This window comes from Chaetodon trifascialis, chromosome 16 (assembly GCF_039877785.1).
Source record: "Chaetodon trifascialis isolate fChaTrf1 chromosome 16, fChaTrf1.hap1, whole genome shotgun sequence".
Classification (NCBI taxonomy): domain Eukaryota; kingdom Metazoa; phylum Chordata; class Actinopteri; order Chaetodontiformes; family Chaetodontidae; genus Chaetodon; species Chaetodon trifascialis.
This window is the reverse complement of record NC_092071.1, coordinates 23,275,109-23,301,925: the sequence shown is the minus strand read 5'-3', so window position 1 is coordinate 23,301,925 and position 26,817 is coordinate 23,275,109. Positions and strand designations below refer to the sequence as shown.

Here is a 26,817-nt window from a genome sequence, read left to right as displayed (position 1 = left end):
TTGTAAAGTGTCCTTGAGTGTCCAGAAAGGCGCTTTTAAATAAAATGTATTATTATAATTATAATTATAATAATAATTATTATTATTATTATTATTAGCCAGGGGCAAGGTGATTGCTGCGCTGGAAGTGTTTGATTCCCCGCAGCACACTGAGCTAGGTGATGTAACTCTGAAACACACAGATTTGTTTCCATCATGTGTAGTCACTTGTGCACAAGCACAAAAAGATACTGATGTTTCCCTATCTGACAGTGTTCTAATGTCAGCCTTTTCAGGGGAGGGTGAGTTGGTGAATAAAACAGAGGTTAGCTCTGCCTCTCCGAGCGACAGTGCTGCAGAGCTGGTGCGCTCCGCCAGTCCTGACGCGCTCTCTCCTGATTGTCTGTCCCTGCCGGTGACCAGAGAATGCCTGCTTGCTGCTCAACAGGCTGATCCAATGCTCCAACTGCTTCTCAAAGGTGAGTGCAGACAAAGCAAGTGGTGGAAATGTGGTTTATCTGCTTAACAATAACGTTTTGGTGCATAAGTGGTCCCCTACCCAACCTGAAAATTCTGTGGAGTTCCGTGTATCAAATAGTAGTACCTTCTGTGTACCGTCAGCATGTCCTGACCATAGCACACAAGAGTCAGTGGTCGGGCCATTTGGGAGTAACCAAAACCAGCTTATTCTTAAGCATTTCTTTGGCCAGGGCTAAAAACAGATGTAGCAAAACATTGTCACTGTTGTCATGTGTGCCAAATTGTCTGGAAACCAAACCAGCCTATTCCCCCTGTGCCACTGCATCCTATCCCTGCAATAGGAGAGCCGTTTGAGTGAGTGATCATGGACTGTGTGGGCCCTTTGCCACGAACAAAAAGTGGAAATCAATATTTACCCACCATTATGTACACATAAGGCGTTCCGCTGCGTAAAATAACCACCAGCTCCGTGATAAAAGCTTTAACCAAGTTTTTCTCCACATTTGGTCTACCCCGTTTAGTCCAGACAGATCAAGGCACACATTTTCAGTCCAAAATATTCTTAAAGCATTAAACATCAATCAGGCAGTATCCAGCGCATATCATCCAGAAAGTCAGGGCACCCTGGAACTGTGGCATCAGACGCTCAAGTCTATGCTCCACAAATATTGTCTGGAATCCGAGCAAAGCTGGGATGAGGGGATTCCATTCGTGTTGTTTGCAGCCCGTGAAGCCGTGCAGGAATCCTTAGGTTTTAGTCCCACTGAGCTTGTCTTTAGCCATACTTCCCGTGGTCCACTCAAATCCTTGCGAGACCAGTTCATAGCACCCAAATATCCTCCAGAGGAGAATGTGTTAGACTTTGTTTGCCAGTTCCGTGAGCATTTGCATCATGCCAGTGCTCCAGTGAAAGAGTCACTTTCAGCCTCACAAGCGGTGATGAAGCGGCAGTATGATCGCTCCGCTGCTCCCTGGCATTTCAGCATCGGTGAACAAGTTTTGGCTTTATTGCCCATCCTCGGTTCCGCGCTGTCAGCCAAATTTGCGGCCCGTATGAGGTCGTTGAGTGCCTTAGTGACACAGATTATGTCATTGGCACTTCTTAGAGAAAACGCAAAAAGTGTGTGTGCCATGTGAACAAGCGTTGTTATTCCGAAGAAAAGCCTGAATGAAAACAGAAAAAGTTCGCTCCTGACCAAATGCCTGTGATTACACGCACCTGCACGTTAATTGTGTTGGACAGTCCACAAGTCGCTGATGATGATTTGATGATGCGTCACGGGTCTCACCAGACTGCCAAATAGCGAAATGCTAAAAGTGTTGCATTCTGAGTTGGGACATTTTTCAGAAGAGCAACAGTGTGATGTGACCGGTTTGGTGGATGACTTTCTCTGTCTCTTTAGCGATGTTCCAACCCGAACCACGGTCATAAAACATGACATCGATGTTAAGGATGCTCGGCCCATTACACAACATCCTTACCGTATTAATCCTGCTAAACAGGCAATGATGAAAAAAGAAGCAGAGTATCTTGTACAACATGGCTTAGCCATGCCCAGTTCTAGTCCCTGGTTTTCTCCGTGTCTTTAAGAAGCCAAATCTGATGGTTCTCCACGTTTCATAACGGATTTCCGCAAAGTGAATGCCGTTACCACCCGTCACCAAGGGCAACGAGACCCACTACAGGAAGGAGGTCAACCTTTTCACCATGTGGTGCAGAAACAACAACCTCCTGCTGAATGTCAGCAAGACCAAGGAGATGGTTGTTGACTTCCAGAGAGGCCACACCCAACACCTGCCACTGACCATCGATGGTGCTGCTGTGGAGAGAGTGGCCAGCACCAAATTCCTGGGGGTGCACATCAGTGAGGACCTCTCCTGCACCACCACATCACTGGTGAAGAAAGCCCAGCGGGGATACAGGATACATGAAAACTGTGACCTGCTGGTGGTATTACTGTTAAGGGGATTGCTTATCTCAATGGGATTTGTTCTATGTACACCATGGTTATCTGTATCAAATTTAATGGGAATATATCCAACATTTCACTGACATATTTCAGTCTCGACCAAAGTGGACTGACAGACATGCTGTCCCTAGAGCAAAAGTGTATGTTTAACATCTAAACAATTTATTTGTTTGGAACAAAGACTAGTTCAGTAAAATTAATGGCAACCAGCCTATTAGTTTATGAGATGTCTATTGACCTTTTGATATGAACGGGGCAGCTGAAGGAAGAAAGCTCATTTCTCAGTTCAGAAATGGAAAGTGTTCATCCTCTGGCACATGACTCTGCTTCATTTTATGGAAGTCTGCTATGACATTTTGTGGTGATTTTTTTTGCTTGGTGGTGGCATTGCTGAAAAGGTCACAGGGTCAATAACATCATTATGAATCATCCTCTGGGGTTCATACATTTTTAGGCTAAATTTCATGGCAAACTATTTAGCTATTTGCTGATTTATCCTGCTCTGGACCAAAGTGTACAGAGAACAGACTGACATCATCATCCTCAGGCTCTGTCACAAGAGTGGCAAAAAGACGCCCCATACTCTACAATACAGGAAACAAGTGTTTTGATAAACAAGATTTCTGTGTGGGCTGTAAAATAAAGAAAACTTCCAGCAGGGCTTTTCTTTCTACACCACCTGCTACAAGACTGGAGGATGCTTTCAGTCAGGTAGCAAATACTTTCATTCCCTGTGTTGTTTGGTAGAGAGTGGCAGGAGCAGCAACACATACAGTAACCCCACACATTGTATTGCAGTCTTCGCTGTTCAAGTATTTCTTGGCTGCTTCAGTGAACCCACTTTTCTCCTACTTTTGCTGTCACCGAGGCAACAGTAAGTTAAGACAACATTCACTCATAGTTTGAGCATATTTATTGTATTAGGGTGTGGGAAGATGTTTACACATAGATTGTGTGCACATGGCAGTGGTCGCAGGTATCCTTCAATTTTGTCAATTTTTCAGTTACTTAAAGCCTTCAACCATTCAAGTAATGTGCAGTCACTAGCATTGACAGTCCATAATACATTTATGATGGGAAAAAAAACCTTGACCCTCTTCGGCTGCATTGACACGTTTGGTGGATACTGTGTAAGCAGAACCTCAATGCATTTGCTGTTGTGATTATTAAAGGTTTGTACTCTGATGAAATATGAAAATATGGTGCAAATGCTAAAGCATGCTGTTCATTCGCATTATTCTTCTTTCCCAAGACATTTTTTTTGTTCTGAAGCAAGGCAGGTAATGTGTTAAAAAAAAACTGCTGTCTACATGGTAAATTAATGAAATTAAAATAAACCTAGCAGAAGTTATTGTAGCCCTAACACCAAACCCAGCAAACCTTCACTTTCCCAGATGTTCACAATAGTAGATAAAAAATAATAGAATTTAGAGTCCTGGTAACCTGACATCTCCTGCATAAAAGGCAAAATAGTGAGTTATAGCTGACCACTCTGATGTGTAGAGGCGTGTGCACTTATTATTTAGCAGACTGGCATCATTTGCATGCAATTTAATCCAGGTGAAGACAGTGGGCAGCTGTGTGTAATGGCACTCCACTCTTATCGGGGTACCTCTCAAATCATACATGTCCTGCTGCTTTCAGATGGTTGCAGGAATTTAATGAACTGAAGGAGAAGCATTTACAGTATAATGCAGCTGTGGACACCTGTGCATCATGTGCTTGGCGCTGAGCACCAAAATACCAAACTGCCATAGCTCTCCCTGTGCTGGTTGCCCTGCCGACACAAAAATAAGGCACAAAATGTTTAAATCCACCCTTGTCCTTACCACTGTCCAACCAGTTCTTCTATGAATGGCAGTGGTTTAATAAATGAACTGAAACATGTATGTTTTACATGGATGGAAGAATAGTGAGGGTCTGTTAGAACTGTTGTATGCAAATACAGTATCTGTGCTAGGACAAGGAGGCGATAGTTTCACCAAATACCAGCTCTCGCAGGTGATTGGCCATTTCTCCTTGAAATGACAGCCTAGTACATAAGAAGCCAAGATGGCATTGTCTCATGGCAGAGGAAATGCTCAAATCCCTCAACTGGCTACACTTGCATTCTTACTGTGATCCCATGAAGCCTTTGCCATGATGATGGCTTTTGTTCTGCCGCAGTAAGAGGAGTGGGCTGCTGGTTTTCTTAACCTTGTTTATCTGAGTTAGGGAGGTTAGTTATTGTAATTTGTTTTCTTAAGGTTATACTTGTTGCCTTCCCGGTAGAATTGGTTTGGTTTGTTATTTAGGCCTTTGCCCACCCTGGAGTCCATTCACAGCTCCAGTTATGCTAAAATAAAAAAAATAAAATAAAATCCTTTGTAAATAAACACTTGAATTGTTCAATCTCAGCAATCTGTCTGTGGATGCATGAGGATTGGAGAAGATGAGATTTATTCATGTTCTAGCATTTCGGCCATCCCTTGATGAAGTGTAACAGTGTCTCTATTATATTTATATTTGCTGTTCATTTAGTATAATGATACAATGGACTGGAATGCCCTGGAAGGGAGAGAGAGAGAGAGAGAGAGAGAGAGAGAGAGAGAGAGAGAGAGAGAGAGAGAGAGAGAGCACATGCCACATTTCCTGTCTGCCTCTTCACCATACTGCTGAATAAAGGCAAGGAAGCAACAAAACTAAACTAGTTTAGATTTGATGTGAACATTTACTTTTTACGCAAAATAATTCATCAATATTTTCCTCATTTCCAAAATGTTTGCTGGTAAGGAAAAGTGGATATGCAGATTCATATAGTAGCTGGTTCTAGGCCAGCAAACAGAAATATAAATAAATACAAATGTGATAAAAATAAAAGACAGCTGACAGCACCAAACTGGTTTCTTCTTGCCTAAATAGGACTGAAAAAAAAGCTTAATATTAGAAATCATTGTGTGGCCTGGTGCCATTTTTTTTTTTTTGTCACTAATCTTTCATTAGAACATTTTTGTTTTCATAACCACAGTAACGTAATTATTTTTACTTCGATTTCTTCCTATCATCATTTTCATCATTCCATGTGGTCCAGAATGCAGCTGCAATGCTTTAGACCAGGGGTCTCATTTATAACTGTTGTGTATAGGCATAATAGGAGATGTACAGTACTTTCAAAGCAAGCTTTGGGGTTTATGAGAAACAACCTTGACAGGACAATGTCCTACATGGAAACTATAACATGCATATGCACGTAAACTGGAGAAATGAGAAACTGCAACTCTGATAGCAGATGGATGAAACGGTTTGGAACTGTGTAAAATAAAATGAAATATTATCTCTCACATATTATAGTATATGAAGAATTCCTTTGCAAACACAGATAAAAGCCATTCTTAAAATGAATAAATGAACACCTGTTTGACTGATGTTCCCTGGAATGGACAAAAAGAAAAAAATAACAATAATAAAAATTAATTAACTAATAAAAAGGTGATATATTATCAGAACAAATCAACACGTGTTTGATTGACAGTCCCTGAAGAGCACACACAAAAACAGAATAAATACAAATGGAGACGACGCACCTTGGATCTGTAATTATTAAACAATACCCGCATGTTATAAAATGTATTGTCATAAATAAAAGGTGATCAATTGAGAGGGTAGAGAGATGCTGTTTTTTAATGCATTTGGATTGACTCACTTTTCAAAGGAGGACCTACAAAGTACTGCGTAACTGGGTCATCCAGCACTTCTTGCATATCTGTGTCCCTCTCCACCTCTATCACTGAACCACTCTGGAGGGATTCTCAAATTATTGCAGCAAGTTGCTCATCAAGGGGGTTGAGCTGCAGAGTCCCCTTGCCAAGGCTGTACATTAGCTCTTTTGCACATAGCACTGGTGCTACAGAGGCTGAAAGGTTTGTAGCTGAGGCCACAACTTTATAGCACGAGTATAAAACATTTGTGACCATCTGCAGAAACAACCGCAATCAGTAAGATGCTGAAATCTATCAACTATCATATCAGACTTTTTATACATTTATATGAGATCAGAGCTAAATTCAGATTCTTCTTCTCTCTTGTATAAACATGCAGCACTGAGTCATTTATTTCACTTGTACAAAACAGTTCATATATATCAGAATATGAAACTGTTACACTGAAGCTCTGCACAACCCTGCTGATACACTGGACGTACTGTTTATTTTTGTACGTAATGTGTGACTAAAAATGTGAATATTTCAGTATAAGCATAATTAAAAGCACAATTGTGAGGCCTACCACAAATTGAGTTAATCTTTTAACTTCAGTGTTTGCTGTAATTGTGCCTTTTTAATTAATTAAAGAGTTTAATTAATTTAAAGAATATACCTCTAAACCAATAACATAATGTCAGTTCATTTTAGGATAGACTACCATTCATAATCAACAGAGCATCTCCAGGTATCAGTATGTGTTAGTGTGGTAATCATGGTGAAGATTTTGGTCTATCAGTTTTCAGGTTTAGCTTTCTAAGAAGTATAAAGGCCCAAAGCTCTGAAACATATTTTTTGGAGAAAAATATGTTTCAAGGGCCATTGGGATTCTCAGAGTAAGGAGGCGGAAGGGCTGTGATGCACTACTCGCTTCCTTTTGGTGCACATATTGGGCTGTTCAGACAGATTCCGACGTGGCATGAAGCTCCACGGCCAGCTCGTGATCTGCATCTGTTCTCTTTTCTCTGCACTGCGCATGTGAATCTGGCGACAATACACTAATACTCTATTCTAAACAATACAAGTTAAATATTATATATGATGTAAATGATCTCGTTCTAATAAATGATAAAATATGCATCCCATGCTTGCGACCCTTTTGATTTTCCTACTCTTCTCCCTGCTGTTCTCTTGCAGTTTCAATTCTGCCGGTAAAATGTTCCCCCATGATGAAATCTAGCCATCCACCATAATAACTACAAATGTAGCATCATTGCTGTGTGTGATCTTTATAAATTAGGTAGTTATTGCACATATTTGCCAGTTGTGTCTAATGTCAAATCAAGAGTCAAGAGATCAAATCAAGAGAGATGAGCAGACATACACACAAACAGGCAGGAGAGAAGGCCGTCACCACACAGCTGTGATTACAAAAGAGCACAGGGAGCAGAGTCGTTGCAGTGTGGATAAATGTGCTTCTGGTGTGAACAGCCACGTTACTGCTCATGTGACAATTGACCTATCACTAATCATGGTAATTCCACCTCTTATGTGTCCCTGGCTGAAGTTTTCAGAAGAAGAAAAAAAATATGCATATCAGACTGTCCTTAGCCATACCATATAGTTCACCCTTAGTAAGACACTCCTGCAGGCAGGTGCATCTGCTCACTCCTGCCCCTGTGACCTGGCCTGCTTGCTACATTGTACATGACTGTGCATGTCTTCAGTGAATATACACAGTAACTAATTAGAAATTGCAGTGGAATTAAGATGTAACTAATATGTCATTATTACTTTGCTCTTAAAGCGCTTTTAGTGACAGGCCTATTCTTTTGTTGAAGATACAGCAACTGTTGAAATCTGGTTGAAAACACGTTGGCTTGAATTCTATCACATACCATGGGCAGGCGGTTCAACTAATATGAATAATGAGATGAGAACAGGAGATAATGGATAGGCTCACTGGTGTGTTGAACCCTAAATACCAGCTGGTCAGACTCTCCAGATCCCCTCTTCTCATCCAAGCAATCCCCAGTCTACAGGTCCATTAACGCCAAAACCAGCACGCAGGGGTCTAGGGTTAGTTCATACAGTAAACTCTGGTGTGCATGGTTTGGTACGTATATGAGCACAATGGGAATCCACTGTTATGTAACGCGTGGCAGCTGAACTACATAGCACCAAAATGCTCTGATACTGAGTAGAAGAGTTATCATGTCAGTGCTGACTGCTTCATTGTATAGAATCCTCTGATGTTCTGCAGATCTTCTGACTGAATGGTGAAAGAATATTCTCTAGACTCTGTGGCTGGTGGTTTGCATGTACTGCACAATGACTTTTGACAATAAAATGCTGCTATATTCATTTATTTCTAATGTTTCAATCAGCTTGACCTTCAACTGGTTGGATATATGGACAAGCATTGCAACAGTTTCACATACAGCATAGTGTGTGTGTGTGTGTGTGTGTGTGTGTGTGTGTGTGTGTGTGTGTGTGTGTGTGTGTGTGTGTGTGTATATATATATGAGTAATGTAAGAAGGTATAACATGATAAGAGAGGCTACAGAGTTCATTTTTGATCAGTTCAGAAGTTACAAATAAAAGAAAATTAATAGAAATGTGGTTTTAAAATGCAGGTTGTGCTGATTAAACAGCATATGTCATTATTGACAATTATCTCATTTTAGTTGTTTGGCATCATGTTGCAGAGAAAACATAGAGCATGAGAAATCCTAAATCCCATGGCCATTTTGTTACATATTATCTGGTTCTTTATCTCTTATGAAGTTGAGGATAACATCTTATGAGCAGCACTTTATGCTACACGAATCATCTGCATGTGAAATTGGTAGCATTAAACTGTCCCATTATGTTATGTGTATACAGCACACCTCACTGTGCCCTGCATATCTATGAGGACATTATCACAACTCTGCACACCATTTTAGCCAAGTATCTTAACATCTGGTATTCCCCATTAACCTCACGTAACATTGTGAATGAGGAATACACTCTCCTCCCTCTCATTGCGCAAGGCATTTAGCCCCTAATTGCTCCAGTGGAGCAATGATTTTGGAAATGAGATTCAAGAAAGAGAGCGAGTGTCTGTTTTTACTCTCTGGTTTGTTCACTTATGCCCTCATGTGCTGGTGCTCAGGAATAACACGACCACTAATCATACAGTGTAAACCAGCACAAAAATAAATAAATAGAAAACCAGAGACCCTCTTGTTATGGGATCACACCAGCAGCGATGCTTGTTAACATGTTGACGGTCTGACCGATGAGTACTCATCTGTCCACAGACAGACTGTGTTTGACAGACAGACAAACATCTGCCGGAAGTACTGAATATTACCCCAACCTGAACCATAAACAGTTCATGTCAAACCCTTACCTTAACCTGACCTCAATTCTCACCTTTCCCTGAACCTTAATTAGCCAAGAATTCAGAGATGACATTGACTACTGGTCCCAACAAGGCTGGTGTTTATACTGGAAAGGGTGTCAAAGAGGTAACAAGAAGTAGCTACAAATAATGGAACTCTCATTGATCACATCTGTTATAATAGAGTGTGTTCTGAAATAGTCACAGACAACACCCGCTGCCCTGAACCATGATCTCACAGCATAGTTCCTCACGATACAGGGGATATTGAATAAACCTGGCACAGTTCACCTGTTTCACCAAACTCTGGTGTGAGCCCATTGCAAGATTCTCTCCAGTTATATGTAATGTCTGTGAGTGGTAATGTGAGTGGGAGGGACTGACTGAAAGTGGGATACAGTGATCCACAACCCGAAACGAATATGGGCCAGGGGTGTAAAGTCCCCTTTTTCCTACTCTCTTCTTCCAGCGCCCTTGTCTGAACCGCACCCATCTTCAAACTCACTATTGCTGCTGGTAAAATTTGTCTGTTTGTGTATGATGCTGATGAAAGTGTATAATAACAGACTGACATGCTCATTAGGGTTTGGATGTGCTTGCAGTCAGTTGGTAGTTTTCTTTTTTCCAACAGTGTTACATTCTGCACCTGCCGAACTGCAGACCACAAGATATAGATTCATTGCTGTGAGCAAACTGAAAAGGACTCTGAGTTTTATAGAAATTCACTTCGTGACTCAAACATTACATTAATGCTTTTATCATTTAGTAGTATATACCTTTTCCCAACAGAGATGTAAATGGGAAATAACAAGATTGATGTGTGTGTGTGCGCGTGTGCATGTGCGTGCGTGCGTTTTACCTTGGACGAGGATGTGCACTGATGTGGTTCTCGGTCGACTGCTTGTCTGGACTGCGCACACATACTGCCCCTCATCTGTCATGTCCACATTTTCAATCTTGATGGTAAACTCCTCTTGATTAAGGGTCACCAGACTCACTCTGGGATCCACCGACCATTTATCTTCTCCAGCATACAGTATACTTGACCGGTTTAGCCATGCTGTGTGCGTGACAACGTCCCCCTGTGCGCACCTGTAAAGGGATAAAAATGGCATTGAAAATAGGACTTTTATCAAAATGGACTAATAGTTATTTTCGGATTCACTGAATTACTCAACAAATATGTCACATTTGTATCCAGTATTCTTTCTTATGTGGCATCATGTACACAGTGAAGCCAAGTAAACAATTCAAATGTCATGTTTGTCAAATACAACAATTATTCCCCTCCCTCACGGTACATAATGACTATTTATTATTCCTTGAAAATCTATGAATGATTTTTTTCTGTCTGGCTGGGGTGGACAGTCATCACACTGATTAGCCAACCTTCAACCAGAGAGGAGGAACTAATCAGTGAAACCAGCTGGTTTAGTGTTGCAGACTGCAGACTCTGGGCTCTCCATTGCACACAGCTTTCACTGTGCCTGGAAAGGTTCACAAGCTGAAACTGTACCATAGGACAGTGTAATGCAGAAAGCATGTGGTAGCTTGATCTGTACATGCTTTTTCTGAGAGAGCGTACTAAATATTAGCTGGCTTCTGATAAAAGAAATACATTTCATATATATATATATATATATATATATATATATATATATATATATATATATATATATATATATATATATATATATATATATATATATATATATATATATATGTGTGTGTTTCTAATATCTCGGGGTACTATCATACAAACTACCATTTCTCTTTTACTTCTTAAGAAGAATTTGGGGATTTTTTTTTATGGCAATAAAATCAAACAATACTGGAAGCATTTCTCAGTTCCCTAGTAAAAAAAAAAAGGACAATGTATAATAATATTCTCATATAGAATATCAACATGGAATATTACTAGCATTTGATCTATTAGCATGTTAACAGCTTGCTTGGAATATTGACAATTTGTCAATATGCTTGATAATTAGACACATTGTACATATGCAAATGCAGCTCCCATCAGGTTTCTTTGTTAATCTGCCCACACATTTGGTTTGTGACATTCAAAAATGATTGAGACAATGAGCTGAAAGGTGCACTTCTATGCCTCACTGCAATCACAACAGATTGGTTTCACCAGTCACAAAAGGCAGCTGTGATACAGGAGCTGGGTCACTGATCTTTGACTCTTTCCACAGAGCAACACATCTGCTGTATTTTCATGACAAATCTTTGGATGCTGCTGAGAAAGCGCTGATGGAGCGGTAGGGAAAAAAGTCTTAGTTACAAAAGAGTGTGCCACTGGAGGAAATTCATACTTTGTACAAACTGTGCTTATTGCTGCCAAATGGCTGTTTATCATCTGGGTTTATTTAACTTTCAGCCTACTTGTCTGATGTACAGAAGAGGTGGACATTTAAATATTAACAGTTTAGAATGATGGCAGTGGTGTTGAGCTGAAAACAAGAGCTCAACACTTTGCAGCTGGAAGACTCTCAGCTCCGTTTACGCTGTCAGAGCTATTGTTACAGCATCAGTCACTTCCACTTCAGTGACAGTTGGGTCAGTGGCATCCTTGGGGTATTTGTGGTGCTATGGTGAGGAAAGAAGACAAAAAGCGTGTGTGTGTGTGTGTGTGTGTGTGTGTGTGTGTGTGTGTGTGTGTGTGTGTGTGTGTGTGTGTGTGTGTGTGTGTGTGTAATCAATACACAGGAGAGATGACTTTCAAAAATAATGGATTGCATTGTATGTGATATGGTGAGGGATCAATTTACTATGACAAAGCGGATTCAAAGTAGGGTTTTCATTTCTAATGGCTACAGTAAATTAATTTCTCTGAGCTGTACATGCATTTTGCACTGTTAAGTGTTAAATAACACCAAACACAGCATTGATTTGAACTGTGCTTGCCCTGGGACTTTAAAATCAGCGCAATAGACCTGGTATGTCTGTTAAAATGATGATATAAGATGTTAAAGAGTGTGGTCACAAGTGTGACAGAGCACATTTCTGACGACACCTACTGCACCTATCAGTGATTCTAGGTGTGGTCAGAGGTGAAAAAAAAGACGTGAAACTGCCAACGTGACAGGGTAGCAAAACACCACTTTTGATCCTCCGGTTAATTTACTCTTGAAGGTTTGCAGACTTACAAGGACGCACGCTTGCATGTACATGGATGTTCACTCAAGAATAAAAACTGAAGGCTGAAACTTTTCTTGGAAGAGGTCCAACACACAGCCTGTTTGGTGACTGGCATATCTACTCTTAGCCTTCATGTCCTTGTGGGGCCATTGCCTTAAGAGCCATGTTCTAATCAACACAGAAGGGGAGGCTATTTTTGATTCTTGAAAAGTCCCACACAGTTTCCACAGCACTGTTAAACACACGAAACAGGGAACATTCATGGTCAAAAATTCAAGCTTTCTCTATTTCAAACAAAAGTCTAGATAGAATTCCAATGTCATTCCAATTGTGTTCATTTTAGACATTCTGAAAGTGGCAATTTGGTACAATTTGGGGCAGTAAATCTGGGAGATAGCAATATAAACCAAAAGACAGAAAATATCATATTCAACATGGAAACATGCACTGGAGTTGACATACTCATACGAAGATGGGAACACATGATATATTCAGATGAATTATTTGAATGAACCTTAATTTATTTTGGACAACTCAACACTGAACACTGGTCTCTCTACAGCAGCATTCACAGAGAAAGTACTGTAATGTACATATGGAGATAGGCTGCGACAGGTTTGTATGCATGTTCTGAAAATATAGAACAGCTGAGACAGAAAAAGAATTGAAACTGTCTGTGAAACACTTACACTTACAACATGTGAAAAGTCAGTTTGTACCTTTCTAGTTTGGGCATATGGACTTCCAGCTAACCAAATCTTACTCTCTTGTCACTGGTGTTTGTGTATTTTGATACTCACATTATTTTGATATTTCACATTATATCATGGATGAGTTGTATTATTTATTTTTCATCCTGTTCTCTACTTCCCCCATGTTTGTGTTGAATAGTCTTTGTTATTAACGAAGCAAAGAAGTGCTACCATGGCAACAGTACAAAACACTAGAGGCATGCAAGCACCATTTTTACTCTTTTTAAAAATACACATTTAAAAAAAAAAAAAAAAAACGGAGGGTGTGAGGTGGTCATTAGGAGGAGGTCACACATCATTATCAGTTGCTCATAGGTGGACTTTGACACAACGTATAATGCAGCAGAAACTGGAACTACATTGGTACACAACATTTAAGAAAACAGTCCTGATCACATGAATTTAAAGAACTCAGTCATCCTCCTGTTTGCCTATCAGTCTTCAAGGTCGAGGCCTTGGTCAGTGCCTCCTACAGAGACACAGCCTTCAGTGGTTTTCATTTAATTTGAGAGGGTCAGCCAGTGACACAGTTGAAGGTATCCTTGCACCGTGTTTACACTGCCTTCCAATTTCCAATTCATGAGAAACTGTGTGCAGTCATGTTGTGTGAGTGGGAGTGCTGCCTTTTTAAGTGCGATGAAAGAGTACAAAACAAACCATAAGATATGCAATTGCAGTCACTGGTCTTTTGATTGTCATTAAATGGAGGAGAGAGGAAGAAAGAGAGCAAAAGCAGTTTCAGAGCCTGGAGTTCTGCAGTGCACATGCTACATTACTAGTTTCTTAGTTTCTTAGTCTGCATGTGCAGAAATTCACATTTCTCCATTGATGTCAATACTGTACTTACTATATAGCACAATGATTAAATTGCTTGGCTACCATCATATTAGAGGTCAAAATGTTCAGCGGCTAATTGGAATGATCCTCTTGAATTTATATATATGGCATTTTTAGAACCATATTGAAAAGTAAATCTGGTTTGACTTCAGTTGCTATTGTTATAAAAACTATATGCCTCACCAGCCAAATCCCTCCAGAGAGCAACAAGAAGAAAAATGAAGGGATAAATATTTTACATACCATATATTCTTCCCTTATCGCTTCTGCACAGATGGCAAACAAAATTTAATCCCAAAAAATTGTCAATCCTCTGAAAAGCATGAAAGGAGGTACGTAAGGGAGATGTGAGAAGGTGAAAATGTAACCATAAGCAAACAGCTTCTGCACTCTCCTCCCTGTGTGCTTTCTGACAGTAATGTGAGGATCATTAAAAATACATGACACTTGTTGCTCCACAATTAGATGTCGCCAGTAGACTTTGTTTACACTGTGGATCAATTGAGTTAATGTTTAATACTATGTCATCAGTAGCTTTGCTTCCAGGAATACAAGCCTCAGCTCTTTCAACATGCAGTCCCTGAGGAGATTAACATTACCCTGTAATGACTCATGATACACTTGAACTGAAGATGCTCACCAACCTGTGCTTTTCAAAACTACAACAGAGGAAAAAAAAGGTTTTTACCCCAGTTCATATTTAATGCTTATTGAACTGGGATGTAGGCTTGGTTCAAAAAAACGCTTGACTGTCAAAATTAATGTGTGTTCTTTGAGGAAACTGTGTCTCAGAACACAAGGAGACATTACATGTCATCCTTCTTTGATGATTTTGTTCTCCTACACTTTCCAGAGATGACAGCTTGCCATCATGTCGAGAATTGCTAATGCCAGATCATTTCTCTGTCTTTCAGCCTGCACCAAGATTACAAGTGGTCACTGTCACTGCTTAGTCATATGCCTCTTTCTTGACACTTTTTTATTTCACAGTCACTTTTCTGCACCTAGGAAGATGCCATCCTTTTCACACCTACTGACCACACATCATTTAATAGCATACACCACATTGTGGCATACACCAAAAACACTTTGCAGACAAAGTAAATCTACAGTAGGCGGGATGTGTCGATCCAAGGAGCTAATGTGATTAATTTGCTGCTCTGGAGAGTTGAAATGTGACAAGATGCTGCTGGTGTGTGGGATTTTACTCAAAAAACAATGGCCATGGGTGTTTTGACACACATCACTGACAATCTAAAGTACTGCTGGCTGATGCTCTGCCAGCTACAATGCCTTGAGAAACAAAATGCTCCTGTCTCATCGTCTGCCAATGAATGGGGGTGTTGCATCATATTCAGTGGATCCCTGCTTTTGCTGAGCAGCACAGAAGTAAAGACAATGTTATTGTAGTTCAGTTAAAGAGCAACATTTCAAGTGGCAAAGGCTGAAACTATAAGGGCTTACCTCTCCTTTACACTCTAGTCAATTGTCTAAATGTGTGATCAAACAGGCTCCTCCATCAACTGCTAGTGGGTCTGAGATTTGTCCAGATATTAAATTAAGTGTTGACCCCATGTGGTGCACCACTGAAAATATCTGCAGCATTTGAAAAAAAAAAAAAAAAAAAAAAAAAAAGACTATAATAACAGCTGAGATAAAATGAAATCAAATGTGTTACTTTTTAAGGTCAGCAGAAAGGATATCGTGTGAGAATATAATAAAACAGGCCTAATTGCTGGCAAATGACTTTACAGCTTTAATGTCTGGTTTTGAAGTCAGAAAACACTCGACACACTGAAGAAAATGTATTCCTTTATAAGAAGTAATGTTTTAGATGAATTAACTAATCAAAAATTATTAGACTATTCTTTTATGGTTTGAACATTTAAGTGTTTAATGCCATACTCCCCAGTTTTTCAAAACAAACTACATTATGGTCATGCCTGTAACTTACACCAAGACATGACTTCTCAGCTACAACAGGCCATAGACATTGTATAGCTTAGGAAATGAAACACAGTATACAAACAAGACTAATTAGCACTGATTGGTTTGTTAGATTAAAACAGTTCATGCCTCAATTTTGCTGTCTTTCTTTGTCAGAGGATTTTCCAGACAAGCACCTCATTAAATCGATGAGATTGCAATTAACATGTTGGTCTTCATGTCCATAAAACCACTGGAGTCAACGTCACAATGGTATTCTTACTCAGTCAGATGTTCCGTAACATTTCTGTACCACCTCCAACACAGAACAAGAATTCAATGCCATCACATTAACAACTAACACAAGGTCCAATATGGACAGAGGGAAATTAACATCTTGGTATTCTAATTGAGAGCACTCTACAAAGGCGTCAAGCAATTATTATCTTAATAAATAACAAAATACACATCTTACAGTGGTAAAATATAAGTAAGCTTTGACTGTACCACAGCAGAAACAACTGTAAATCATTTGTGTTGTTAATAAGGTTGATTAGTACCAGTTGGTCAATTAGTGTTTGTTCAGGTGCTTTCTATATTGGAAACTACATATAACAGCACTTCAGACAGGCGGTGCTTAGTCCCATCCGTTGTGGCTGATAGTCCTGCAGGTTTCATTCCAGCCACCTAATCAGGAAGTGTTTTATAGCCAGGCTGTCACATCAGTGAAATTAACCCCTAGCAGTCTTGGCCCCCACCTGTACTCCAGATGAGTACAGGACTGAGTTCCACTGATGGACAGCACAACGAGGTTACTGCTCGCAACTCAAGCCACAACTTTGGTGCTTGTTGCCATAAAAATATCAGATAGCTCAGTCTGTTTTCATTTAAATGACCTGTCAAAGCACATCAGACAGTGTTACAGGCTTTTGGATGTAAAGTCTCAAATGTGATAGGATATATGCTTTTGGTTATTGTCTGTATTTTAAATTTAACCCAAGATTTACCCAAGTAAAGATAAGATGCAGAGTTAAACATAAGACAGAATCTTCCCTAAATGATTGTGGCAGCAGCCAGAAACAATTTAACTCTACTTCATGCAAAAGCCAGCCCTGACACAATATTTTTTGCAGTGCAATCATAACAAATGAGGAATATATGGTCTGTTAAAAGTTCTGCCAGTTTGTCCACAATATTCCAGGGTCATTTTCTAGCAGCCATTTATTTAGAAAAGTGGAAATGTGACAGGTGTGACTTTTAACTTACACTTCATTCAGTGAGAAAATGACATAATAAGTAGCCTCCATGCTTATCCACATCCACATGCTTATCATATTCCACACTGGGTCTTATGCTGTCTTGAATCAAACAGAAAATAATTTAAAAAAAATACTTATCACAAATTTGCATCTGAGTACAGCAATGTTTATGAATCTAAGAACACTTAACTAGTTTTTAAAAAGCACAGAAACAAGTGCTCAAATTACTTTCTTGTGCAGACATAGACTAACCCACAACTGCTATTCATTGATTTTTGTAAGTATATGTTTATTCTGAATTTGACGCAGCAACACATTTCAAAAAAGTTGGGATAGGAGCAACAAAAGATTGAGAAAGTTGTGGAATGCTCCAAAAACACCTGATTTGAACACTCTACAGGTTAACAGGTTCATTGGTAACAGGTAATAGTATCATGATTGGGTATGAAAGGGGCATCCTGGAAAGGCTCAGTGGTTCACAAGCGAGGATGGAGCAAGGTTCACCACTTTGTGAACACATGACTGTATCAAGAATATTACTGAGATTACCTCTGTAACAAACATCCACACGTGACAGATGTATTCCTATTCATTTCTATCCTGTCTGTCCCCATAAAAGGAAATCAGTAAAAAGATGGTCTGCAATTGAAGCACAGTTAAATCTACATCCAAATGTCCTCGTTCCACAGTAACAACTCTCAAGGTAATGACTAAATGATGTGTTCGTGACACATCTTGCTAAGCCTCTGGTGAAGGAATTCAATCTCTGCACAATACTCACATAAAACAAGAAACAGCATTTTGCATCGATGATTACAAGTAAAAAGTTGGCACACATCAAAGATGTGTCAGTGGCTGAAAATGTTCTCAAGCATTTTATTTTATTTTTTATTGTATTGCTCATGGGTAGCAGAGTTAGTAAAGATGTTAGTGAAACTGTTCTGATTAAAATATTTCTGCAATCTGCAGAAATTAATCCAGTAATGCTTCGCTCACTGTGGTTGACATAGAAATAACCAGCTTTAGCTTTGCAGCTGTAAGTGTATGTCCCTGTGCTATGAGTAAGTATTCATGTTTTCCAACACTGTGTTGAACAAAGCAGATAAACAAACTGTCACAACCTGATGGAAAAAGAGTCACTTGGGCTACCTAATCTCGCGCCATAATCACAATGATATATTAAGCCTCACCAGTTATGCTGATGGGGCCATTAATTAGCCCAATCCATGCATTCATTAGGAAACATTTCTGTGTCAGCATACTTGTCTTCATGTAACATGTGGGTGGAATACATCTGCTCTCTGCATCTCAGAGGACTACAATGGTATTTTCACCATAAGGCTCTAATATGTGCTATTTACATTTGGGTTTGGCAGGATGACTGTATATATTGTGCAACGGTGAAATGTGTCCACTAGTAGAAATTTGGCATTACTTCCACCATGGGAGCAATCCTTAAGCTGCATTTACACGCTGTCATTCACACTGTCTGCACTGCTACCCAGCTACACAGCGAGCCAGTGGGCGTGCTGATGACAAGCTGCTTCTTACTCTGTTCGGATTTTACTCTTTTATTGATATTGGATACATCCAAATACATGTAGTATTGATATCAACACAAAAACAGTCATCATTAAGGATGAGTCCTCCTCCTGCTGCACAGTCTAACCAGGCGCCACTGCTCATCTAAAGCAAGTATTTCCGGTAAATGAGATGCATCTGACATAAACAAATGTGCTGCACATGTGAAAGGGCAAGTCTGGACAATATCTGGACCTGATTCTGTGGACATTGTCAAGAGTTAATATGAGAAAACGGCTTTTGGGTCTCTGCTATATATCCAGGGCGGCCAGCGTGATTTAACAATCTAGCGGGTCTTTAGTGTTGTCTCATGTGAGGCAGATGTTTTTGTTTGCATTCAAGCTCCAAATAAAAGAAGAATATCCCTAAATGTGATGAAGTATTGTACAGTATATTTACACCATGTCTTAACTGAATATGAAGAACTCTTACTCCGTCATGATATATACCGCGATGATGATATAAAACTGCACATGCCAAGACAGAAGATTTTGGCCATTTGCCCAACCCCAAGTCAAATTCTAACAGACAGAGACGGCACCATGCTCAACATGTTCAGTGGCTTCATTGTGGTTGCTTCATAGTTGTGTGTGCCTGATGTGTGAGCTATGAAACATGATTATGGAGTGACAGCAACAGTGGGAGATTTGTTTCCTGAGTTTGTCCTTAAGGCGGTGTTTCTTCCCAAGACTTGGTGCCATTTTAAGGACGTATCACTTACAGTAATAACATAACATCCCATATTATACAGTATGAAGAAGGGGAGCTAAAATTAATTCTATCATGGCACTGTGTGAAGGTCATGCAGTGCGAGATACATTAAAAAGATTGCTTAAATTGCCCCTGGCTTATCGCCGTTCTCCTTAGCTGAGCATTGGCTCAAGCAGTGAATGGAGGTATGTTTATTTTGGAATGAGGGCATCTGAACCACCTTCCAAATGGCAGAACTGCTAAGTCATGGTTGAGATCAGGGAAAATGACAATCAGTGTTAATCTTTTGTGTCCACCAGAGTAGAGGTCCTTTCTAGGTGACCAGGTGTACAAACTGTACTGTAAAGCTATGCTGCTATTTCATAATTAGTATTTTGCCACTGTCTGTAAAGAACACCCTTCCTTTGTCTTCTCAATCTTTATTTAAGTCTTTGAGTATAACAAGAAAAGGTATATTACTCCGACCCTTCTCACAACAAAATTATAAGGCAAGGCAAGGCAAATTTATTTGTATAGCACAATTCATACACTAGGTAATTCAAAGTGCTTTACAGAAGCATAAAAATTAGTGCTGTCAGGCGATTAAAAAAATTAATCTAATTAATTACAGGATTTGTAATTAATTAATCTAATTAATCGCATTTTAATCTCATATCTGCTAAAGGTCCCCAAATAAAGAATTTGAATTCTAGGACATTACAATTCACTGACATTCACATTACAGCTGGTGAATTCTTTTCATCACTGTAGTTCTCGATGGAAGCTGGAAATTAGAGTCAGATGACGCTATCTGAAACGCCTTTTAGGCCCTCGTCTTCCACGATTGAAATCGGCCTGCAATCAGCAGCAACCCACTTTGCGATTTTCTGTCGTGGCTTTGCTCATTCGTTGTCCTAACTCAGCAAGTGTGGGTTGGCGGAGTGAGCTCACAGTAGCACTAGCGGCACTAGCAGCAACTACATGTTTACATGTAGCGTTTAAATGATAATTCAGGCTGGAGCTGCTGCGGTGATAGGAAAATTCTTTTTTACACAAGGTACAAATCACTGTGTCCTTGTTAATAGTCCCGTCTTTGTTCTTTTTATAAATAAACTTGCCGTTCAAAGGTCCAAGTAGGCTTGCCTCGCTCTCTGGTGTCGTATCCATGTCTTTTGTCACCCTGCTTTTGACTAGTAGCGCAGGATGCGACCTGCCGCTGCAGCCTACGGGTCACTCAAAGGGCCAAATTTAAAATGCTTGCGCATTGACTTGCCACTCATGATTAATTGCGTTAATTTTTATAGCGTGTTAATTTGCAGCGTAATTAATTAATCTAATTAACGCGTTAAACTGACAGCCCTAATAAAAATACATTAAAATCATACATTTCAAAGAAAGAAAGAAAGAAAGAAAGAGATTAGAAGAGAACATAAAAATAAAATACAATTAATGGAAAATTTAAAACAGAAGTTAGTAAAAGGCAATAATTTAGCATTTAGAATGATTAAAATCATTGAGCAAATATATTTACTTTAAGTGAAAGCTGTAGCAAATAATAATGTTTTCAACCCTGATCTGACAGTCGGTGCAGACCTCAGGTGTGCAGGGAGAATGTTCCACAGGTGAGGAGCGTAATAACTTGTTTGGTTCTCATTCTGGGAACACACAATAGACCTGTCCCTGATGACCTGAGAGGTCTGAATACTTCATATGGAGTTAATAAATCTAGAATATATTTTGGTTCTAGACCATTTAATGCTTTGTAGATCAACAGTAAGATGTAAGGACTTGTGCAGCAGCATTTTCAATTAGCTGTAGTTGCCTAATTGTTTTTTTGTTTTTTGTTTTTTGTTTTTTGTTTAGGCCAGTAAAGACTCCATTGCAATAGTCCAAACTAGTGAAAATGAATGCATGAACAAGTTTTTCCGTGTCTTCTTTGGACAAACATCCCTTAATTCTGGTTATATTTTTCAGGTGGTAGTAGGCTGATTTGGTAATCAGCTTTAAATGGTTGTTAAAATTCAGGTCAGAATCAATAATTATACCAAGATTTCTGGCTTTATCTGTTGTTGTCAGTGACACCTTTCATTTTTGGGGCCAAATACAATCACTTCTGTCTTATCTGCATTAAGCTGAAGAAAATTCTGGCACATCCACTCATTGATTTGATGAATACACTTTCTCAGTGAAAGTAAGGGACTGTTGTCATGTGATGACACAGAAATATAAAGTTGTGTATCATCTGCGTAAGTATGATAAGAAATATTATGATGCTCCATAATCTGAGCTAGGGGCAACATGTAGATAATGAAAAGAAGTGGTCCGAGAATGGACCCTTGTGGCACCCCACACATCATCTTTTATCGTTCAGACACATGCTCACCAATTGACACAAAGTAGTCTCTATCTTGTAAATAGGATTTGAACCAGTGTAGTACAGTGCCAGTTAGTCTCATCCACTTTTCCAGTCTGTCAAGAAGTATGTCATGATCAACCGTATCAAAGGCAGCACTGAGATCTAATAATACTAAGACTGAGGTTTTGGAAGCATCATTATTCAGATGTATGTCATTTAAAACTTTGATAAGTACAGTCTCAGTGCTGTGGTGTGGACGAAATCCAGACTGAAATGCATTAAAAAGATCGTTCTGCATCATGAAAGCATGCATTTGTTGAAAAACAACCCTTTCAATAATTTTTCCAAGAAAGGGAAGATTTGATATTAGCCTGTAGTTACTTATTACTGAAGCATCCAGATTAGTCTTTTTTAGGAGAGGTTTTATTACTACAGTTTTCAAGGCCTGGGGAAACTGACCAGACTGAAGAGAATTATTTATTATCTGCAACACATCTGGAGCTATACAATGAAAAACATTTTTTAAAAAGTTTGTTGGCAGAGTATCAACGCAGCATGTTGTGGATTTTAACTGTGATACAGTTTGTCAGCCTTGTATGATCTAGAAGGTTGAAATGTGCTAGATTAACTGGAGAACAAGAAGGCACGGATGAACTTATCATTTTGCCTGAGCTGGATCTGCACACTGTTTGTCTTATCCTTGAAATTTTATCTGTAAAAAAGGCTGCAAAATCATTGCATGACTTGTTGGATAGCAGCTCAGAAGGGACTGATGCTGTGGGGTTTGTCAGTCTATCCACAACAGAAAACAAAGTGCGGGCATTATTACAGTTTCTGTTGATAATCTCAGAGAAGAATGCTTGCCTTGCCTTCTTTAGTTCATGGTTATAGGTGTTGAGACTGTGTTTGTAATTCTCATAATGAACCTGGAGTTTGGCTTTTCGCCACCAGCACTCTGCCTGTCTGCAGATTCTTTTCTGGACTTTGACCAGTGTGGTGTTTCTCCAAGGTGCCTTCAGGAAGGTTTCCTTCCTGACAAAAATTTGGTCTTAACTGGGGCGATGGAGTCAATAATAGTCATAACTTTGGAACTGAAACTATTTACAAGGTCATCAGTTGAAGCTGAGGGCAGTGCTGGTGATGGTGTAAAAGACTGAAGGGTGAAGACTGCACGGGTGTTATCATTAATATAACCCTTTTTGAGTACCTCTGTTCCACTTTTGTTAAGAATAGCACGTGTGGCCATTTTAAATGACACACAGTAATGATCAGAAAGAGCAACATCCGCCACCACAACCTCAGAGATATTAAGCCCTTTGGAGATAACTAAATCTAATATATGCCCTTTGTTATGTGTTGAATGTGTTATGTGCTGACAAAATGATTCAGAATGTTAAAAAGTTCTTTAGCACATCCATCTTTGAGATTATCAACATGAATGTTGAAGTCACCCACTAACACAACACAGTCAAAATCAATACAAACAACAGACAGTAGATTGGCAAACTCATTGGAAAACTTTGCATTGTATTTTGGCGGCTTGTAGATGGTTACGAAGACTGATTGACAGGGAGAGTTTCAGTTAAAAACAAAAAATCAAGCTTGCGCTTGATGATAAAGTCATTGATTAAGAATGATTTGCCTGCCAAAGACCTAACATTTAAGAGCTAACTTAAATGTGCTAAAAAGTCCAACATCCCCATGTTTTAGAACATACTGTGGCTGACATGGAATACATGTTAAATTCGATGATGCGATGTTTCTGGAGAGATGGACCGATCTTCTCCTCCTCCCACCTATTGAGACATGAATCAATGAAGCTTCCGGCACAATGGGCCCTGGCTTTTCCTTGGAAAAGTCAGGCATAACATTTGCCTTAAAAGCTGGACCCAGAACACATCAGTTACCAACACAAAAAGGTGGCTGTGCTGGGCTCTTGCTAGGGGACTGGAGTAGGTTCAGATCAAGCTGTGGAGGGGGTGGAGGTGGTGCCCGTCGGTGCTGTGGTGGTGGAGGGGGACAGGGTGGTTGTAGGCAGTGGGGTGGAATTTGGGGGGACAGGATCCTGGATAGGCGAGGAGTAAGCCTGATACCAGCGCTGACAAGTTTGTTCATTTTGTCAGTAAACTCCAGCAGGGGGGAGGAGGGTGATGGGATACCCAGTGAAGATGATGAGCTAGATGGAGTTTGGGCAGTTGGAGATGGTGACCTAGGTGGAGTTTTAGTGGTTGGAGATGGTGACCTAGGTGGAGTTTTAGTGGTTGTCAGTGAATCCTCACGAGCAGTGGCCCCTGGTGGACATGAGGCATCCCCTTTTTTGCTCTGGCATCCCTCATGGTTAGAGCACACAGGCGGGTGGAGACTTGGTTCTCCTTCATGTTTTGGTGTTTGCTGCTTTGTTTGGATTCCTCTTGTCTGTTGTCCTTGGGAGTGGGAACAGTGTGACGCAGGAAGAAAGATACGTTGGAGGCAAAAAGTTTTACTCCTGACTTGTTTAGGGAAAGACCGTATCCTTTGAAAAAATGTCTGCGGTCCCAGAAGAAGTTGAAATTGTCAATAAAATGCACTGAGTGGACATCACATGCAGCTGAAAGCCATCTGTTTACTGCTAACAATCTGCTGAGTCTCTCTCCTCCTCCTCTGACTGGTGGTAAAGGCCCACTGAAGAAGACTTCAGCATTCAGAGAGCTCACTGTAGTTAGCAGTTTACCTAAATCTCATTTGAGCACTTCAGATTGTCGTTTCGCAATATCATTTGCCCCTGTGTGCAGTACAAGGTATTTCAGAGTTGGAATTTCTGCAACACTACTGAGGATTCTGTCGGTCATGGTGGAGACTGTATTATCAGGAAAGCACAACACTTTTGTGTTTCTGCTGTACATTATTCCCACATCTTTAATAGCAGAATCACCAACAACCAGAGTCAGAATCAGAATCAGAATCAGAATTCCTTTATTGATCCCCGAGGAGAAATTGTTTTTTGTACAGTGCTCCACACTAACAGAATTACAGATTAGAATAAAATATATATATATATATATATATATATATATATATATATATATATATATATATATATATATATATATATGCAATATTAAGAAACAGAATATTAAAACTAAAGATATATGTAAATAAGAAATATACAACACAAAATATGCAACACAATGACATGTACAGTAATAAAAATAAGTAATATACTGAGTATATTGGATGTGCAAAAAATGTGCAAAATGGAATCAGATGTGCAAAGTGAAATTGTAAAATATTCAACAGAACAGACCAGACAGTGACAGTGAAGTTCAAGGGCCATTCAGAGGGAGGAGTTGTACAGGTTAATGGCCACAGGCAGGAATGATTTCCTGTATCGTTCAGTCCTGAGTTTTGGTGGTATTAGTCTCTTACTGAACGTACTCCTGTGCCTGGCCAGCACATCATGAAGTGGGTGTGAGACATTGTCCATTATAGACCTTAGCTTATTCAGCATCCTCCTCTCTGACACCACCGTCAGAGAGTCACACTCCATCCCCACAATGTCACTGGCCTTGCGGATCAGTTTGTTGAGTCTGTTGGCGTCTGCCATCCTCAGCCTGCTGCCCCAGCACGCAACAGCATAGAGAATTGCACTTGCCACCACAGACTCATAAAAAATCCTGAGCATAGTCCGGCAGATGTTGAAGGACCTCAGTCGCCTCAGGAAATAGAGACAACTCTGGCCCTTCCTGTGGAGAGTGTCAGTGTTCTTAGCCCAGTCCAGATTATTGTCAATATGAACCCCCAGGTACTTATAATCCTCCACTATGTCCACAACGACCCCCTGGTCCACTACCAGTTCCTTAGTCTTTGCCACGTTTAGCTGCAGATGGTTCTGCTCACACCACGTGACAAAGTTGTCCACAGCAGCCCTGTACTCATCCTCATCGCCCTTGCTGATACATCCAACTATCGCAGAGTCATCAGAAAACTTCTGAAGATGGCAGGTCTCTGTGCAATAGCTGAAGTCCGTGGTGTAGAGGGTGAAGAGGAAGGGAGAGAGAACAGTCCCCTGCGGGGCCCCACTGCTGCTGACCACTTTGTCTGACACACAGTGTTGCAGGCGCACATACTGTGATCTGCCAGTCAGGTAGTCCACAATCCAGGACACCAGGGGGGCATCCACCTGCATCGCTATCAGCTTGTCACCCAGTAGAGCTGGACGAATGGTGTTGAATGCACTGGAGAAGTCAAAAAACATGACTCTCACAGTGCTCGCCGGCTTGTCCAGGTAGGCGTAGACACAGTTGAGCAGGTAGATGATGGCGTCCTCAACTCCAAGTCGGGGCTGATAGGCGAACTGGAGGGGGTCCAACAGTGGCTTGACCAGGGGCCGGAGCTGTTCCAGGACGAGTCTCTCCAGAGTCTTCATAATGTGGGAGGTCAATGCCACAGGTCTGTAATCCTTTGAGTCCCAGGGCCGTGATGTCTTTGGCACAGGAACGAGGCACGACGTCTTCCACAGCATGGGGACCCTCTGGAGACTTAGGCTCATATTGAAGACATGTTGAATAACTCCACACAGCTGGGGGGCACAGGCTTTGAGCACCCTGGGGCTGACACCATCAGGGCCTGGAGCTTTGTTGGAGTGGAGTCTCATCAGCTGTCTTCTCACCTGGTCAGCAGTGAAGCACACTGTCGAGGTGACAGGTGGGGGAGGTGTGGTGTAATCCTCAAGTTGGTGAGTGAGGATAGTCTGGCAGTCTGAGGAGGTGTGAAGAGGGCTCACACAGGAAGATGGG

General features: G+C 40.4%; 1 protein-coding gene across 5 annotated transcripts in view; it reads right to left on the bottom strand.

The window, feature by feature from the left end:
* Positions 1 to 26,817, bottom strand: part of ntm (neurotrimin) — a 474,791-nt gene that overhangs the window by 42,735 nt on the left and 405,239 nt on the right. For all 5 annotated transcript variants that reach the window (XM_070982322.1, XM_070982321.1, XM_070982320.1 and 2 more), the window contains one exon: positions 10,354 to 10,586. In XM_070982322.1, the coding sequence (XP_070838423.1) occupies positions 10,354 to 10,586 (233 nt within the window). The remainder of the gene's footprint in view (positions 1 to 10,353; positions 10,587 to 26,817) is intronic.